The sequence below is a fragment of the Copadichromis virginalis genome, linkage group LG7, assembly GCF_057382275.1.
Source record: "Copadichromis virginalis isolate Kocher_CV1m ecotype Utaka linkage group LG7, C_Virginalis_male_GT1.1, whole genome shotgun sequence".
NCBI lineage: Eukaryota > Metazoa > Chordata > Actinopteri > Cichliformes > Cichlidae > Copadichromis > Copadichromis virginalis.
Window position 1 is genome coordinate 17,105,286 of NC_140624.1, and position 17,917 is coordinate 17,123,202.

At 39.5% G+C, this 17,917-nt stretch overlaps 2 protein-coding genes across 4 annotated transcripts; both read right to left on the minus strand.

The window, feature by feature from the left end:
• Positions 1–327: 327 nt before the first annotated feature.
• On the minus strand, positions 328–8,337 carry hbp1 (HMG-box transcription factor 1). Of its 3 annotated transcripts, none has more exons than XM_085462208.1 (11): positions 8,255–8,337; positions 6,713–6,876; positions 6,444–6,621; positions 5,987–6,107; positions 5,741–5,855; positions 5,193–5,311; positions 4,171–4,327; positions 3,880–4,024; positions 3,400–3,687; positions 1,370–1,511; positions 328–1,230 (listed from the first exon to the last, which is right to left on the minus strand). In XM_085462208.1, exons 2-11 carry the CDS (start codon positions 6,849–6,851, stop codon positions 1,213–1,215), a joined length of 1,422 nt encoding a protein of 473 aa, XP_085318334.1. In that variant the 5' UTR covers positions 6,852–6,876; positions 8,255–8,337; the 3' UTR covers positions 328–1,212. The 3 variants fall into 3 exon arrangements, with proteins under 3 accessions (XP_085318334.1, XP_085318335.1, XP_085318336.1); XM_085462209.1 differs by having other exon boundaries at positions 8,240–8,302; XM_085462210.1 differs by lacking the exon at positions 8,255–8,337 and adding an exon at positions 7,743–7,928.
• A 352-nt stretch (positions 8,338–8,689) lies between these two features.
• Positions 8,690–15,585, minus strand: prkar2b (protein kinase, cAMP-dependent, regulatory, type II, beta). The gene is made up of 11 exons (XM_085462211.1): positions 15,012–15,585; positions 13,928–13,963; positions 12,821–12,873; positions 12,649–12,732; positions 12,294–12,400; positions 11,996–12,149; positions 10,714–10,815; positions 10,550–10,624; positions 10,377–10,445; positions 10,150–10,285; positions 8,690–10,007 (listed from the first exon to the last, which is right to left on the minus strand). Exons 1-11 carry the CDS (start codon positions 15,274–15,276, stop codon positions 9,874–9,876), a joined length of 1,215 nt encoding a protein of 404 aa, XP_085318337.1. The 5' UTR covers positions 15,277–15,585; the 3' UTR covers positions 8,690–9,873.
• Between the last annotated feature and the right edge of the window lie 2,332 nt (positions 15,586–17,917).

Here is a 17,917-nt window from a genome sequence, read left to right on the forward strand (position 1 = left end):
ATGCCAAGGTCAGATTCCACTGAGCATAAGATTCAGCTAAAACCTTTAACGCTGCTGTCATTCAGCACAAGAATGAATTCGGCACACTTCCAACTTTGTACATGGTGGCTTTGGTGTGGTAGACAAACAAAAGATTAAACTGCATTAACCTGTGATGAAACTGTCAGTCTTTCCCAGTTGGACTTTCAGCTCAGTGAATATTAAGAGCTTTTAAAACTTGCTCATGTAGGAAACTGATAATTACTCAAAGGATTACCAGAACAAGCTATAAACACGTCAAAATATATTCACACTTAAAGCCAATCACCAAAGAAACACACAGCTGGAGAGAATTTTAAAAAATTATTTATAATATGATACAAGGATATTTTGTGCAAGAGGTTGTTGGTGCTGTAAAACCTGTACATTATGAACAAAAGCATTTAAAACTTAAGAGAAACCTGAAAGCAGAGCATGGCTGCTGGGCCACGATTGTGTCAAATGGCTAACTGTCAAGAGACGAGCTGTATTATACAGTTTCCCCCTGTATACAATGGCTGTATAGGATTAGATTACATATTTATATAAAGTGCAGAAGAAATAAACACTTACAGTGAAAGCCTGAAGTGCTTTATGACTGAGTATAAACCCACCACCGCATGCGGAAAGCCCTGTCATCATGTGACCGGGTGGTCGGGCAAAAACGACCTAAAGACTTGCAGGGCAGTAATCACAAACTGTTCGCCATAGTTCAGCGGCAGAATATGCTGTATACTGTAATACAAAATGTTTTAATAGATTATCTATCTGTGCAATATACTGAATATTAAAAATATCCCTATGAACAGGTTTGAAAAAGTTATCTGAAATTCCCCCTTTTGTCTTTTTTTTTTTTGACTGAAGCATAGCACCACAGGCTCTCATGTTTTCCCACCACTAGATATGAAATAACCTGAAATTCATTCTTATTTCAGAGGAATAAGACCATTTTTGACATTAAAGATATAAGAAAATATATGCACTGTTAGTGACTAGATTAAATGCTTTGTATATATATCTCATAACTCTGTTTTGTCACTATAATGTTTCATGGTTATAAAAAGCAAGTGAATTCAGCATCACAGTCGAGTCTCAAGAATACAGGAGAGCAAAGAGGCATCAAGCGGTCCATCAGACTCTGTCCAGCACCTCTCCATGCCAAAACAACAGCAGCCAGGGATGTGGGTAGATTATCTAGGTCTGCTGGGAACCCTGTGCAAAGACAACAGGAGTTGTAGATACACAGCAGACTGGACCCATGTTTAAAACCATAAAAATGCAATGTCAGTGTGCAATGTGGAATCGGTTGTGAAATAGAAATCGGTGCGTGATATCTGATTTTGGTCCTTACCGAGTTGGTTCTTTTACGTTTCCAACAGTCTGGATTGAGCCTTTTCTGCTCTTCGGCCAGGGCCTTGGCCTCCATGGTGTACATCCTCCTCTCCTCGTTCTTCATCTTCTTCCACTTGTCACCCAGAATGACACTAATGGCTCTGGAGCGAAAGGTTAGAGACAAATCGAGATTCAGTTTTTCAGATTTTTGACATGCCAGAATGTGTCTTTGTTTTCCTTTTAACACCGTCCCGTTTGCTCCTTCTGTCCAGGATATAGAAAAAGCGGCCCGCATACGTTTGATTAAGAAGTGAAACTAAATGTCTTTAGAAAAAAAATGTAATTTAATTTAATCTAAACACTGTCAGCTGTCAGTGCTAAATCTGTGACAGAGTTTTAGAGTGGAACCCCAAGGTGTAGATTAGCCTCATCTACATCTAATGTTTCATGTCCACTCTAACTTTTGACCTAAGAAAATAAAAACAGCTACACTTGGTTTTACTATTGCTTTTTTAACAATTAAAGCTGGTAAGCCATCTGTGGGTGGAGAATAAAGCCTTAATTATAATGTGCTGGGAGACGTGTGTCTTCATACAGGGTTTGGGTTCCTAAATGAGAATAGAGTTTTAGTCCTTCTGGTTTTCTACGACTTGTTTACAGCTTGTCTACATATCAGAAATTCTAACCCACCACTGAATGAACAGCTTCTCTATCAGAAGCATGACCCACAGTGGCTCTGCTGTTTTGTTTTGTTTTTTTGTTTGTTTGTTTTGGGGGGAAAGTTTGGGTTTCTTGGAGTGTTATTTTATCCTTGCTGTCAGGGCTACAGTGGCCAATAAGGAATTATCTTTGTGTTCAACTACAAGGCAACCTCTAACACAAGTTGGCGTGGGAAGGGAGACACAAAGCGACCATAAAGCTGTGGGCATTTTGAATCATGTGAAACTGTTCCACATGTTCCTTCATTGACCTGGGGTCACAATAACCCATTTGGCAAACAGGTCAAAGGGATACATTTTGATCCAAGGTCACAGAAAAATTCAAACTAAAGGTCTGATAAAAATTAAATAATTAAAAACATCTAACCAAAGAACATCTAACCATGACAGGGGGTTGGTTTATCAAGTCACTTAATGCTCACCTATGACTCATTCAAGCATTTAAAAAAAAAAAAATTTTTTTTTAAAAAATCCATCTTGAGCAAATCTGAAAGTCATGTCCCTGAAAAAAGTGCATCAAAGCTCTGGCTGTTAAGTTAATCCATCTATTGCTCAATGAAACCTCATCAGAAGTTATCTCAATTGCACTCAAGAGTCCATTATTAAGGAAGGGAAACAAGGAGGAAAGGCTGAGGTATGCCAAATCAGAAGTAGAAGTAAAGTGAAAATCAGTGAGAACAGGTCTGATGGATCCAAATGTAAAAGTTCAGGTTCAAATCATCGTCAATATGCACAGAGGAGGTAAAACGTAGAGTGTCTACAGCCACCTGTAAAGTATGGTGGAGGCTCTGTCATGGTTTGGTGCTGCATTTTAGCCAGTGCTATTGGAGATCTTGTCAAAACTGATAAAATTATGAAAGGTAATGACAGATTTTGATCACAATAGAACACGAACAGTCATGGTTTGGGCTCCCCAGAGCTCTGACCTCAACATTGTTGAAGCAGTGTGTGATCATCTTGAAAGAAAACAAAACAAAAGAAAACATGCAACATCCAAAAAAAGAGCCTTGAATGTCCTTCAAGAAGCCTGGAGAACTATTCCTAAAGAAATGACCAAAAAAAAAAAAAAAAAGAGTTCAGTCTGTATTGAAAAATAAAGATGTTGATACCAAATATTGGCTTTCAGCCTTGTTAGAATTGTACAGACTGAGTCTTTGCCTTACATAATCTATATATTTCCAACTATGTTTGCACGTTTCATGAAATTATTGCACTTTTTTCATATTTTCCTAGCAAAATATAGAAAAATTAGTGGTGGCACAAGACTTATGCACAGTGCTGTAACTGGGAATATCTGTAAGTATATTGTATTTCAGTGACATTCACACACCTGTTGTCCTTTCCAGGATACATCTGTGTGTACTCCACCCTGTACTTCTTGGCAAAGAGCATGAAGGCATTCATTGGCCGCTTGCATTTCGTAGGTGTGGCACCACTGGCTATCCCTGAGTTGTGGCTCCTGTTCGATTTGCTACTGGAGGAGTGAGGGGAGCTGGAGCGCTCGAGTTTATCACAGTCTGGACTGACAGCACCCCCACTGGACAAGGAGGCCCTCCGTTGACGAGCCATGCTGCTCAGAACATACACCGCTGAGGAATCTAGTGGGGTAAAGTCATAGCTGCAGGAGACAGAAAGGAAGGATTCAATTAACCAATCAATAACCAGAACCTTCTTCTGGTGTGTGGAACAAACAGTATTTCTAAACAGCCAGGTTTCATGTGAAAATATTTACAACTACTTTGACTTATCATGTATCCAAGTGAATGTGAAACGACTGCAAAAAAATTACATGACCATCTAAAGAGCATACCTTCTGAAAGTGTCAAAGACGACTGAGTCATCACAGTTAATGGCATCTGGGTGGTTTGGCGGCAGGCACACATCACCCAGCTGCATCTCATAGCAAGGGATCCCATGGTGCACCACAGTAAGACTTGGATAAAAGGAAGACCACCCTGAAACAGGATATTATATATTAGTTTGATCCTAAAGGTGTTTACTGAAATGCAAAAACTAAATAGATTGGATTCAGCAAATTGTTTAAGTGGAAGATTCTAACAGCAAAGATCAATTTAAAAGGAAAGAACATGTGTTTTTGTACCTTTGTTTTTGACAAAAAAGGGGTGATCCAATCGGCATTCAGCTGTTAGCAGGCCTTCATCTTGTGAGCCCGGGTCAAAGGTCAGTTTCAGAACTGCCTGCCCAAAGGATAATGTCTCCTCGTGGTTCACCAGTTTAAGCCCATCAGAGCCATATCTCTGTAAAGGAAACATAAATGCAGATAAGAAATGTTTCTATTAACTGGAAAAACGTGCATGACAAATTCACTACCAGAGAAGAATTAGTGTAGATACAAATCAGTGTCCAACTGCTTAAAGACTCAGTACGCGAGACACCCACAGTGCTTAATGTAATAGACCACCTGTGATTAAATTTTTTTTTTTTTTAATTAAAAAAAAATTTAAAAACCAAATATTTTTAGAAATCTGTCAAAAACTAAAAATAACTGAATTCATGTTTTTATACCCAAACTTCAGCCACCACTGGAGAATTTAGAAATTACTCAAGCGTAATATTTGACCACTAAAGCTCATTTTTCTGTTCGGGAATGCAGTTAAATTTATTTTAATTAACAAATAATAATTTGCTTTAATATTATTAATATTTATTTATTATTTATTTATTTTGCAAAACCGGAAATTTGAAAATTTGTGGAGTAAAGACACTAAATTGATTAAACAGTTTGTACACACTGGTGGATCGACCATTACAGAAACATAAAAGATCATTTTAGTTATTACCAATACTGTTAATTTAGGACAGCTGTGGCATAAACCTTACTTGGGTGATAGTCTAATAAATTAGTTAATTACTTTACACCAACACACACACATATATATATATATATATATATATATATATATAAAAACGACCATTGCTGCAAATCATTTGAGACTCATTTGTGCACACAGTTACTCAAATTTACTGTCAGTCACTTTCTATAAAGTACAAAGTAAACTACATATTATAAAGCACCTTATACAAGTGTCCACAATGATTTACTCATCTAGTCAGACTATCAGAATTTTTAAGACATACTAAAGGCACCATACGTTGCCATACCTTGAAAGAGGATGAGGATGGAGGCATGCTTTCATCATCTGAGTCATCATCCGAATCCCCGAGTTCATCAGCTTCCTGCCACTCCACATTTGGACCTCGATGGAAGCGCAGACGAGTCCCTGAATAGCAACAGAACAATGAAGCATGACAAATTAGCATAAGTGTGCTGATGTTGCAGAGAGGATGCTAGAAACTGGATGCAATGCTGCTGTTTGGACACCAGAGGTAAGAACTGGTCTTCTTTGCAATTTGTGCTAATCCTAGTGGAAGAAAATGTTAACAAAATCATCCTGAATGAATCTCTAGTTGTCCTCAGCACATTTTGAAGGATTTTCCTGCCTTCATCAAGTGATGACATTTGAAAAAAAAAGTGAATTTTGCATTCATGTTTAAATATCAAGCAAACACTATGAGGAATTTTCAAGACAATTGTTTCAAGTACTTCAAACGTTCACCATTAACTCCAACATGTGTGACTGAATTGACTTCTAGGTGTGTGTGTGTATGCACTGACGGATGCATATGGTCATGTATTCTTATTTATGCACCTTTTAGGAAACAATGCCAGGCTGTGGAGGGCCAAGAGTGAGACCATGCCATGTCTTCATCATCAGAAAACGATGATGACATTGAGAAAACCCCAGACTCTGATTCACTGCTGGCCTGTTTTTGATAATTAAGAAAGACAAATTACAATCATATCAGCATTGAGACAGGTTGAAAATCCATGCTGAGTCTGTCAGAATGAATGATTATCAGGTTTTTGAGTGAGAATGTTAGAAATGAAAGGTTACCCTGACACGCCTGCGCTCCCTGAGGTGGCCTCTGGACGGGTTGGGTGCACTACTGGCTAACGGGGGCCGGGCATAGGAATGTAAACTATTGCTGTTGCCAAAGATGTGAACTGGAGATGATCTGAAAAACAGTGACAATGTCACAAACATCAGTAGTTAGTTTGTTACGCAAGTAGATATATTTGTCACACACTCAAATGCACTTATATGCAGCTTTATGTGATTCTTTTGTAATTAAAACAGATTTTGCTCAGTCTTGGTCATAATGTTGCATGTCCCAACTGCAGTTAAAAATCTGCACAATTTTAGGGGCTATTTTTGCTGTTGTTCTGCTAAACTGCTACTCTTAATCTTGTGAAATTACCCCCAGGTGTACTGGGGTGTACTGTTACTACATGTGTAAAGGCGTCTCTGTGTTTACATCACACATGCAGGCATTCCTTAAACATCTACAAACCTTTTGTGTGGGGCGTCCTTCAGTAGAGGGCTCTGAGGACTGGTGGCTATGTTGGCCAACTCGGCAAGCCAGTTGGTGCTAGGAGAGCAGCTGAGCTCCTGGTGAGACACTGCTCCAACTTGAAATAACCTCGGAGACCTCTGGTCCTCCTCCACCTCCTGCAGCTCTGGCATGTCGTCTAAGGAGATAATTCAGTACTTTTCATACGCATATCTGAAGGGTTCGGTTTGCTTAACTGCAGACTGCACATTCTTTTTGGCTAGTTTTACCATACTCCATGTGGCACCCAGGAGGGGAAGGCAGGTCCTCATTACACTTGAGCGGATCGAACGACTCGTCCATTTTCAAGATGTTCGGTTTCCTCTCTTTCAAAATAAAAAACGGGCTACTGTCCAGCTTACTCAGCATCCATCGTCATACTCTGACACATCATCTGGTTTTGGGCAAAACCAAAAGACAAAGTTAGAGCTAAAATGGAGCTACTGCTGTCATCTGAATCAGGGCTGTGCAATAACCAGTTGCACTTGAAGCCCTTGAGGCAACTGTTGTTGTAATTTTGCACTATATATAAATATATAAATAAAAATTTAGCTCCGTTGAATTGAAATATGAACTAAATCAAAATAAAGTCTTTGCAGTTATAAAGTTGTATGTATGTCTGCGTTTGTTTGTTTTTTTATGGTAATATGGTTTGAAAGAATAATCAACTGAAAGAAAAACACGACTATAACACCCATGAGCTATCAAAGATCATCACCACAGCAAAACAAAAACACCACAGTTAGTACTGAATCATTGCATATCACGTATGACATCAATATTACGGAAAAGGCACAAAGCCTTTGGGAACTCCTTTGTCTCTGAATCGACACAGCAAACCTCTGTGAATAGTCATGTGACTCCCTGCGTGGAGGCCTTGTTTATAAACTTAAAAGGGTTTGACGCATGCGTACCAGAGCTCATTCATTCATAACTGCGCAGCGAAAGCGAAAAATACCAGAAATTCGTCTTAAAAAGTGTCTTACCGACGGTGGAAAACATCGTTTTTGAAAACAAAAGTATGTGAGTGTCAATGACAAAGTAAAATATATCATTCTTATTGGGAATTTATATTGTGTTAATCGACAAACAATGTATGGAAAATCGTTAAAATATAAAGGTGACCGTGACTTCCTGAATTTAACACATTTAAATGAAAAACTGACGAACACTAACGGTCTGCCAACCGATCAAAGGCCGCAGGTTCGGAGACACCGTTGTTTCGACTTCGTAAGCAAGGATACACGAACAACATAATACCGTTCAGAAAACGCTTCAACAGTCTTATATTGTCGAAAAAGACGGTTGGGGACTCGGCCTGCTCTTTCTCCAACATTTAAATGCAGCAGTACTTTCCTTCGCTCAAACCTCGAAGCTCTGGGGTCTAACACTGTAAACAAAAGAATGTCAACAAGTTGAGGCATGACGCAACATCTTTGCCCCGTTCAAAATGAATGACACGAAAACCTATAGAAGCATTTTGACGGCATTTTCACACTATTCAAAGCATATTCTACTAATTTGAAGACTTGTTTTAATACAAACAACTGCTGTCGGATGGGTTTCTTGCAACAAAAACAACGAGCGTCACAACGGAGAAAAAAAAAGCCCCACTGTCGATCTCAATCTTTTAGTCGACGTCAAATTAACGCGTGACAACCTCGCTTAAACATTATACAATAATTGCAAAGACACGAGTCTCACGTGGACCGAGTTAAAAATTACTTTCAACCGTTTATTTCTTCGAAAAAACTCACCAACTTCCCACTTACCAGAGCTGTCGACATCAAGTAACTCTGTGGCATTCACTCGAGGGGAGGGATTGAATGGCTCCAGAGGAAGCTCCCCATTGGTGCGTAACAACGTCAACAAGACGAATTCGGATATTCTATTGGTTGATATGTTTGAGAAAAATAGGAGAGGTGTCCCCTAGTTTGTTGTTTATCCTCTCATTGGATAAAAGTACACGCCTGTTACTAGCCAGTAACAGCTGATTGGCAATAAAAGGAACAATACATGACTATTTTTTTATCTGCAGTGTTGCAGTTACAGCAAGAATCACATGGACACATCGTTTTAAAGATTAAATTCTCTTTTTCGTAACGAAATAATCTCGTAGAAGATATGGGGACTGCCATGAATAATGAGTGGGTCAGTAAGAAACTGACTCTTTCATTCTTTTAACAAATACTAACCGGAAGCACAAATACAAAAAAAAAAATCTTTATTGACATGAAAAGTGAAACATACAGTACTTTTAGCCAGTATTGTGGGTATGCCTTCAAAAATGACCAGTCCTACGGGGAAGGGTGGGGGATAAAATCTGCATGTTTAACCAGTTAAACCATGTAAGCTGCAGACAAAATACAGAAGACCTCAGTTACTTTAAAAAGAGAGAAGTAGTAAGAGAGAGGACCCACTTTAGATTCCTGTTGAGCGTAAAACTGTAGAAGTTGTTGGCAGAGGTAGACAGCAAATATGGATGTCATAATAATGTATGTTTCACCTATGCAAAAACAGTATTACCTAAATTTTACATTGAAACACAGAAAAATGAGTTGCCTTAAGATGTTGCCTGTAATGACTACTGTCTTGTTGGGCAACTTATGAAGTTTAAAGTGGGCCTATTATAATAACAGTAAATACTCCGTTTTAAAATTATACAGCAATGTGTTGTGTGTTGTTACAAAACTATCAGCTATCTCTCTGAACTTTGCTTTTTTGAAAAAAGAAAGAGCATAGTACTCAGCTAACTGCCACAAACACTTAGCAACAGTGATACGTGGTTTATGAGCATGTATTCCAGGGACTCCATCTTATGCTAAACAGGAATGTATTTTTGTAGAAATTTTAGGATACTGCCAAGTTTTTTTGTTTTTTCATAATCAAAATGTCAAAGATTTTATCCTTTACAAACCGTTTACCCTTTCTCAGGTTTGGGCCCTTTTGTACATGTGACGTTTGCTCGCACTTATCCAGTAAGAAATCAGCTTTGGCTTTTGACTTTGACACGCAATGTTTAGAAATTTACAAACGATATATATAATGTTGTACGTGTGGCTATAACACTGTGGAGAAAATGTGAAAGTTAAAAAAAAAATGCTCAAATTACAAACAAGTAATGCACCCAACACCGACAAGTAAAATGCACACTTACATTTTTTTTTTTTTTTTTGTAAGGTGAGTGTTGTGGAAAATGTAATTTAAACAAGCTTTAAGCAACTCTGCTTTGGCTTTACTTTTCGGCCATAACCTTCCGACAACGTGTGTTTTATATATCTGACGCTCAAATGGTTTATGTAGGTGGATATTCACATTTCTTGTAAGAAAATCTGTTTAAGTGGTTACAAGCCTTTTTCCATCCACCCATTTACAGTCCACTGCAGTCGCTTCATGCAGTCTGTTGCTCAATTTCAGGGCTACTTCCAAACAGGGTCACCAGCTGCTCCTCATAGTTAGCAATGTTTCTCTTCATGATGTCCATGCATGGGCCTAGCAATCTCTCAAAGGCTTGAACATCCATGACTGATAAAGAAGAAAACAGATACAGTCAGGACTTGGAGGTGAATTTGAAAAGGATGGTACAAAATAATATGTGTTTTACTGGGAGATGTGCATCTTTGGCGCGATATATGAACGAACGAGCACAAAACTGCACAAAATTTACCCAAGCATTTGACACTCCCCACAGCATAGGCAGATGCAGCTCTGGGTTTGTTTGTGACGAGAGCAAGCTCCCCAAAATACTGGCCCCTGGAGCATGTAGCGATGTCCACCTCCTCTTCTTCTTGGTCTGTTTTTGTCTAGCAGAGAAAAAGAAATGCGTACTCTAAGTTTCCAGAGATTTTTTTTTTTAATCAAAGGCTTGTCTAAAGGGTGGCGGTGCAAACTTACCCGACTTCTCTTCATAGTGATTCTAACCTGGCCAGATTCGACAATGTAGAAGCAATCCGCTAAATCACCCTATGACAAAAAGCAACACAGCAATTGCAAAGGAGCACAAAAACATGTAGAATTTTTAAAAAAAAAAGTCCAATAAAAGCAGATTGTACGAAGACATTATTCACCTGAGCAATGATCTGCTGCGAGTCGCTGTACACCCTGGTGGATAGCACGTCAACTACCTTCATTCTCTCTGACACCTGTGCATGAAACATATTTGGTTTGCAAATGTTTTACTGTAAATATGTAGTACACTGTGTAAATGCTGGAGGACAATGTTAATCTTGACCTCTAAAGATGTAAGCAGGGGTAGAGTTTCAATGAATGCCTCATACAGCTTCCTCTTCTTGGCATTGTTTTTCACTATGATCCTCCTGAATGTCAGACGATCCTGAAACAGATTTAAAATAAGGCTTCATTAAACACAATTTCTGATGACACTGACCCTGGGGTTAGACAAAAACTAACAATTCACACATTATAAAATATTATTCATAATAGTGCTATACAGTAATAAAAATAATAATAAACATAATGATGAAAAATCCCCAACCAAGAAGTCCAGACTGATCTCATGTTGTGTTGTGTTGTGTGCAGTGCCGACGTGGGACAGTTTCCAAATTCGTTATACTATTGCACCAGGTATGACTGTGCAATGACAATAAAGAGTTATCTTATCTATCTTATCAAATAGCTCACATAAAACAATAGTGTGCACTTATAGTTTGAATTTAAGAAAAGAAAAGAAACAGCATCATCCATGTGTCATTATGTGAATGAAATGAATGAAAGGACACCAAGCCTGAACACAAAGAAAGGAAAAATATCACAGACAGCATGGTCAACAAAGCTTGCAGTAACATACTGTGCTGCAGGAAACATATGTGACTGCAGAGGGCGCCCTATAGCTGACAAACCTTTTTCCCCTCACCCAAAGGCGCAAGCAAGGCTGGAACCTCATGGTTTAAAGGTTGCTAAAGTTGGACCCACTTCAAGTTCATATCCTATCGCTTGTTTACAAAATGAACAAGGGCCATAAATAAATTTTCGACTGTTTGACTGGATGCATTTTTTAGCAGCACTCTTCCTCCTTGACCTAAACCAATTGGTGGTCAAAAGGGGCTTCCTGTTTGAGATTAGAGACTCAAATAAAAACAACCTACAAGTCCTCAGGTGAGCACAGGACATGGCAGCAACCTACCCAGCTGCACTGAGAGGACTTAACTGAGACGTTACCCGCAGTTCAGCGATGGCTCTCATAGTCACTAATAAACAGCAGCTTCTCAGAAACAAGTCAGACTGCGACTGGATACTTAACTGGATGTTTTGCCAGTTTTCCTTAAGTAAAATAGCATCCATGCTGAAATGTAACAATAAAACGAACAGAGCCTGGAGGTAAAACAGCTGCTTTCGCCTTAATTTGTGTTCACCTAATGATGGTTTCCACACCGTCGCAGATAAACTCCCTGCTTACTTAAATCATGACAGCTGACAGCACAGCATGCTATAAAAACCCGATTAAGGATCCAACTGTGCCATTGCAGTGGGGTGCGGTGTAATGGTTTACTCACTAGGCACCAAAGGGCTCCAGGTGAAGTGGCGATTATTGTGGCCGCCCTGGGGGTGTTGTACATCAGCGCCAGTTCTCCAAAGCTGCCTCGGTTGTCATAGCAGCCCACCAACTTTTCCGTGCCATCAACCTTCACGAAAATGTTAAACGTGCCACTGAATGGAAAGGCAGCGGGGAAAAAATATCTTCAGTTAGCACAAAACAATGATTTCAGCAATTATTTAGCAACTGTGTTCACTTTTTCAAGTTAAATAACCAACTATGATGCGATTTGAAATTCACGAGCAAGTTAAACCCACCTTTCGATAACGTAGAAGTTGTCCCCGTCATCATCTTGATCAATGATATGTTCCCCTTCCGTGCAGAACTTCTCGAACATGGCATCCAGCACCTGAGACATCTCTTCCTGTCATGGGGGCGGGGACAGCAGTCAGACAGTGAAAGAATCATGCAGAATGCACTCAGAGTTTGTTTTCGAGTTTCCAAAACAAATAAATAAATAACTATCTCTAAAAAAAAATTAGGCACGGTGTACTGGGCATGCAGCAAAAAAAAAAGAAGAAATTTACTGGCCTTGGGCCATGTTTCCCTTTGTTTAATTTAGGATATGGCAGGGCACAAACCAGAGAAGAGCTTATGGAATAATCCACTCACTGGATCCAAATTCTTGAACAGAAGAATGTCCCTACATGCTTCCTGTAGTCTCTGTCTCTGCTCGTCAGTTTTGGGGTGAGTGACCTAAAACAGATCACGAATCACACTTATAACCTCTGAACAGTTAAACCAGTTGTGTAAAAACAATAATCACTGGATGGATGCAGTTTACCCTTGGCTCTTTATCCTCATCATCTTCATCAGGATTGAATGCTTCAGCACACACTGCATGACACAAACACACGAATCACATTTACATTTCTCTTATTGATGAGCAGCAGCTATTTTGTCCATATAGTGTTTTCGACTCTGGGGCAGTTTTCTTGTTATTAGCGACAGTAGATGTTAAAGGTGTTTGTAAATAGAATTGTTAATTGATCCCTTATTAATTGCTTGTTTCTTCCCGTCCGCGAATTATAACGCTGAAGTATACTAGCATCTCTAGGGTCTCTGAGAGCTCACTTCCAGTGGAACTGTCTACCAGGTCTTTATTTGAAAAAGCTTCACTTTTTCTTTAAATGAACTTTTAGATGAATAACGACACCTTACATAACATCTGAAAAACAAATGTTCATCTTCAGGTGGCCCACGGCACAGACTTCATCCCAGTCAAACAAAAAAGGCAAATTCCAGGGATGATTCAGGACCAGTTCAGGCAATAAATCTTTCAATAAAAACAACTTTTCTCATCTTGAGTACAGGAATATGCGGTGATGGATGACAGCACTCTTACCACATTTCCTTCCTATATGTTAACAGAAAGATGGGGTAGTGGTATAAAAAACTTTCAACTTGACACAGGCTAACGTGGAATATGGTAAGTGACCAGCTTAATGTTAACTTAATTGAATCTGTTTTCATTTCATGTGCAAGATTTACGGTTTGCTAAGTAAAAGATGTTCGTTCCCCGTCTGAAGTGATAAGAGGTAAGGTAAATACCCAAGTTATTAATAAATAATTCTTTCCATTCAGAAAGGCAAACCAAGCAGCTATCCAAACACAACTAAGTTATGTGAAGCCGCAACTTTACTATTGCTACATTACTCACTGACGGGTTCGAGACAAAGTGGCTTCACAAGCTGTAACATATCAACACTATTACAATAAGTGGAAGACGGTAACAAAAGACAGATGGAAAAATACTTAAGTATCACTTGTACTGAAGCCAATCTGACGCAGCCTCGCTAGTCATGTGTCACAGAAGGCTTTATTTAATGTTTTCAGCTCAGACACTGTCCAGAGTTTCCCTCCTTGACACAACAGGAAGATGGTAACTCACCTGATGCTCTTCGGATGAATCTGTTTATCACAGGGGCTGGAGAAAAGAAAAAGAAAGATATATATCTGTATTTTTTTTTTAAAGCATGTTAGATTTCACCATAAAAGATATCCATCCATCACAAACTGTTATTGCTAGTAAGGTTTGAGGCCGTTGTATTTCGTTATCTACAGCACAAGTGGAGCATTCTCATTAGGGTCTATATTCATCTGAGTAAAAACTGAATGGGGGACAGCTGCTTTGAAGTGGATTTTAGCCTTTGAATCAAATTTAAATGAGAAAAACAGTGCCAAGCTGCTACACAATAGGTCAGTATGAAATATACATTAGATAGGTCTCGTCCATTAATGGCCTGCCAGCCAGTGATGACTGGGGAATCTCATTGAAATATGGGAGGCATTAATGGTGGTTGGTTGGTTGGGGGGGCACAACAATGACCCAAAACACAGACGTTTAACAACTGCATGCGAGGCATTTCTCCTTATGTAACCATTGCAGCCAGTCTTGCAGAAGCCACCACTCATTGGGATGCTGTGTCAGAGCTCTGGGTTGCTTCTGGCTGCACCTCATTACACTCTGGCAGCAGTCACTGTGTTAAATACTTCAGGAAATGTAGGCCTGTCGACAGCACATTGTGTACTGCCTGCATCTATATAACAGCTAAAGCTATAGGCCTTTATATTTTACAAGCTTTGTCTTTTTTTGGGGGGGTACATATGAAGGGGAGGCCCACCGGGCCTGCACCTGAGACAGAAAACATTTAAACGGTCCAGATGTTTTTATGACTATCATAATTATTTATAAAGCAAAATAAGCCGCAGTGTGCAGGTGCTATTCTCTGAGCAGAAACGTGAAGAGCATAACACGTTCGTGAACCAGCATTGAGCCTCGGTGACCATATATGGCAAATGACAGAGCCGTTGTAAATGTATGGCGGCAGCATCAGCGCGCTCGATGTGGATTTTCATTCTCTCCCACGGCCATCCATCCATCCATACATGCTCACAATTCAAAGCAAAGCATCTCGAGTCAAGTTCAGCATCCCCCCATGACAGAAACACGCACGGTGAATGTGTTAGCCCACCTATGAATTCCTCGTCATCGTCGTCGTCCTCCTCTCCGTTTTCCGAATCGATCTGCATGGCTTCGTCAATGAAATTGACCGCTTTCCCAAGTCTCGGGGCCGAATTTTGGTCATTGCCAAATGAGGCCTCTTTGGTCTCGTTCTCCTTAAGCTGGGTGAAATACTGTAGCGCAAACTCGAGCAAGTCCCTGGGCTGATTCCTCAACACTTCCACGGTAAAGCTCTGTAACAGCTCCGTCAGTCCTTCAGGAATTTCTATACTCATTCCTGTTATCAGTCTATGGATGTGGACAAAACCGGTTTGCTGCGAATTTCAGTGATTCAAAAGCACCCAGATCAGGTTTTCTTCCCGTCGTGTTTTTTGGTTGGCTTTTTTTTTTTAAAGATGCCGAAATCAGCAGACGGGTGTGTAGTCAGACCACCCGCTCAGCAAGCCCTCCACAGCGGATCCTCTCTTTTTCTTGAATGAAAATGGCTCTGGATTTTTGGTCCGAACATCTTCTGCTGCTTCTGGCTAGGAAACCCACGCATGTGACCCAGGAATCCATGGCAACCACCTATCCAGAGATTGCGTACGAGCAGCAGCGGCGCAGAAACTGCAGTCAGTCGCAAAATACAAATGATGGGAAAGAGAAGCCCTGGGGAAGGCTCTTTCAGTCATAGATCGATTTTTCACTAACAGAGATTAGATCAAATATCCTGCGGTCTGGCATGTATGTTTGCCGTGGTTGTTCGCTCATACTTACCCTAAACGATTAAAAATATGATTAAATAAGAAGGGCAACATCGCATATTATTTAAAAAGAAAAAACAACAACAGCAGCAGACATAGCAAGGATAAAGACAAAAAGGTACTGCCATGCAATGATAAACACTGAATCTGAGGGAAATGTACTATTTTTTGTTTACATGTAATTCATATTTAAACAGGTAAACATTAAAACCTAAGGCCTCTGTAAAGACCTACAAATCAATAAAGATTCGTTCTGTATTTTTATTTAGGCTTTCTTCTTTTTAAAGGCGCTAATAAGAAAAGATCGTTTATGATAGTTTAGAGAGTTTGGAGGCTCATTTCTTAGGGAGAAAATAATAATACATGTGCTGGATATTTTAATGTCACGGGACCTGTCAGAACACTTTGACCACGCCAGAATGAAGTTTCATTTCAGAATCAAACGTTCCCCCGTGATATCACGGACTTGTGTAGCTGAACATTTAGAAAAACGGCTCAGACAAAGAAAAAATAAGTCTAGGTCTCAAACTAAAGGCCATTAATCATAGACTTCATATGGGCATCTATCAAGAGATGAACTAATGATGCTTTTCTGTGGGTCACAATATGACTGAGCCACAAAAATGTACATCCATAATATGAGTTCAAATTTGGTTGACACTTTCTCATTCCAGAAACATTTGTAGGAGTGACATGAGTTCACAAGCCTGCAAAACTACATTCTGTCAAACAGCTAATCCAAAGAGCTTAGCAGAACAAGGGGAAGTAGAGCAAAACAAGGGGGTAAGGGTTAAACTGGAATGCAGAGCAAGTGGGAAGTCTGCCCACTTGCTGAGGTTGGGTGACCTCAGGTGAGTTTTAGTCATGGCATGTGGTGGCACTACTACTACAGTGTGAGAAATCCCCCCCAAAAAATCCCGTCTCATATTGTGTTGGAATTTCAAGGCTTCCAGCAGAGAGAAGGTTAGTTTGAGGGAACAGATAATAATTGTGCTAAAGGAGCACAGCTATTATCTGCCATGGTTATCATTCCACTGTGGCTCCACTATGACACCCCTCCCCCTGCTGTGGCCCATATCTGTCACCCTTTATTAAGAAAGGCGCAGCATTTTCTCACTCCGGCGAATGGGAGCATGTCGATGGAGCGACCTGTAATGCTCCACTGCTGCAGTTTAGCTGTTAGCTTTCAAACTCACTATTTCAGACCACTGTGAACTATAAGACACCCCCCACACACACACACACACATCTGAATACAGCACAACGCCATCATTTCATACTGTAAGAGTCAGCTGCACAAACACACACACTGTGCGTCAGCCCTGTTCACTGAACCATAGATCCTGAAGACTGTTTCTACTTTAAGCTTCACAACAGACCAGTGGAGCTTGCATTGGTGTAATTGTTAACTACACTTAAACAGCGAATAAATAAATAAATAAATAAATAAATATATATATATATATATGTATATGTATATATATTTATTCGCTGTTTAAGTGTAGTTAACAATTACACCAATGCAAGCTCCACTGGTCTGTTGTGAAGCTTAAAGTAGAAAGTAGAAAGTAGAAAGAGTCTTCAGGATCTATGGTTCAGTGAACAGGGCTGACGCACAGTGTGTGTATATATATATATATATATATATATATATATATATATATATATATATATATATATATGAAGAAGATAAAAGAACACATAACTTCTAGCTACTCTTCATCAGACGTAGATTGGTTTTTTTAGGCCTGCAATTTTTTCTTTTGTTCTTCACTGGCATTCTTGCACGTGTATTTAAACTGAAGAAATGGGGGGAAACATGTCTTTTTGCAATACTTAAATAATACTTGCCAAGTGAAGTGGGGCGATATCAGCTTCGAAAGGGCTCCGTGTTTTTATTCTTTGGCTTTAACTCAAAAATGTAAAGCTGAAACCTCTTAAGTCAATTTAATGACGTAATGATTGAGTACGTCCTTCTTTAATTCATTGGCTGCTAGAACCCATTTTGAATGTATTAGTGTCACCTACTGGACATCCCACTACATTACAATGTATTGTTAAACTAGTTAAACAGTTGATGTTGCTTCCTGTTTCAAGTGCCATTAAGTTGCCGTCTTTCCTGAGTGTGTTGGAACAAATGTATTCCTTGGGTATTACTAAGGGTAAAATAAGC

Coding starts and splice junctions, on each gene's coding strand:
- hbp1 (XM_085462208.1), bottom strand. CDS start 6,851: ATGCTGAGTAAGCTGGACAGTAGCCCGTTTTTTATTTTGAAAGAGAGG. Junction 5,312..5,740: donor CTGGCATTGTTTCCTAAAAG/GTGCATAAATAA, acceptor GTTGCTATTCAG/GGACTCGTCTGCGCTTCCAT. Junction 3,688..3,879: donor GTCTTTGACACTTTCAGAAG/GTATGCTCTTTA, acceptor TGTCTCCTGCAG/CTATGACTTTACCCCACTAG.
- prkar2b (XM_085462211.1), bottom strand. CDS start 15,276: ATGAGTATAGAAATTCCTGAAGGACTGACGGAGCTGTTACAGAGCTTT. Junction 12,401..12,648: donor TGTTCAAGAATTTGGATCCA/GTGAGTGGATTA, acceptor CCCCCATGACAG/GAAGAGATGTCTCAGGTGCT. Junction 12,150..12,293: donor AACTTCTACGTTATCGAAAG/GTGGGTTTAACT, acceptor CTTTCCATTCAG/TGGCACGTTTAACATTTTCG.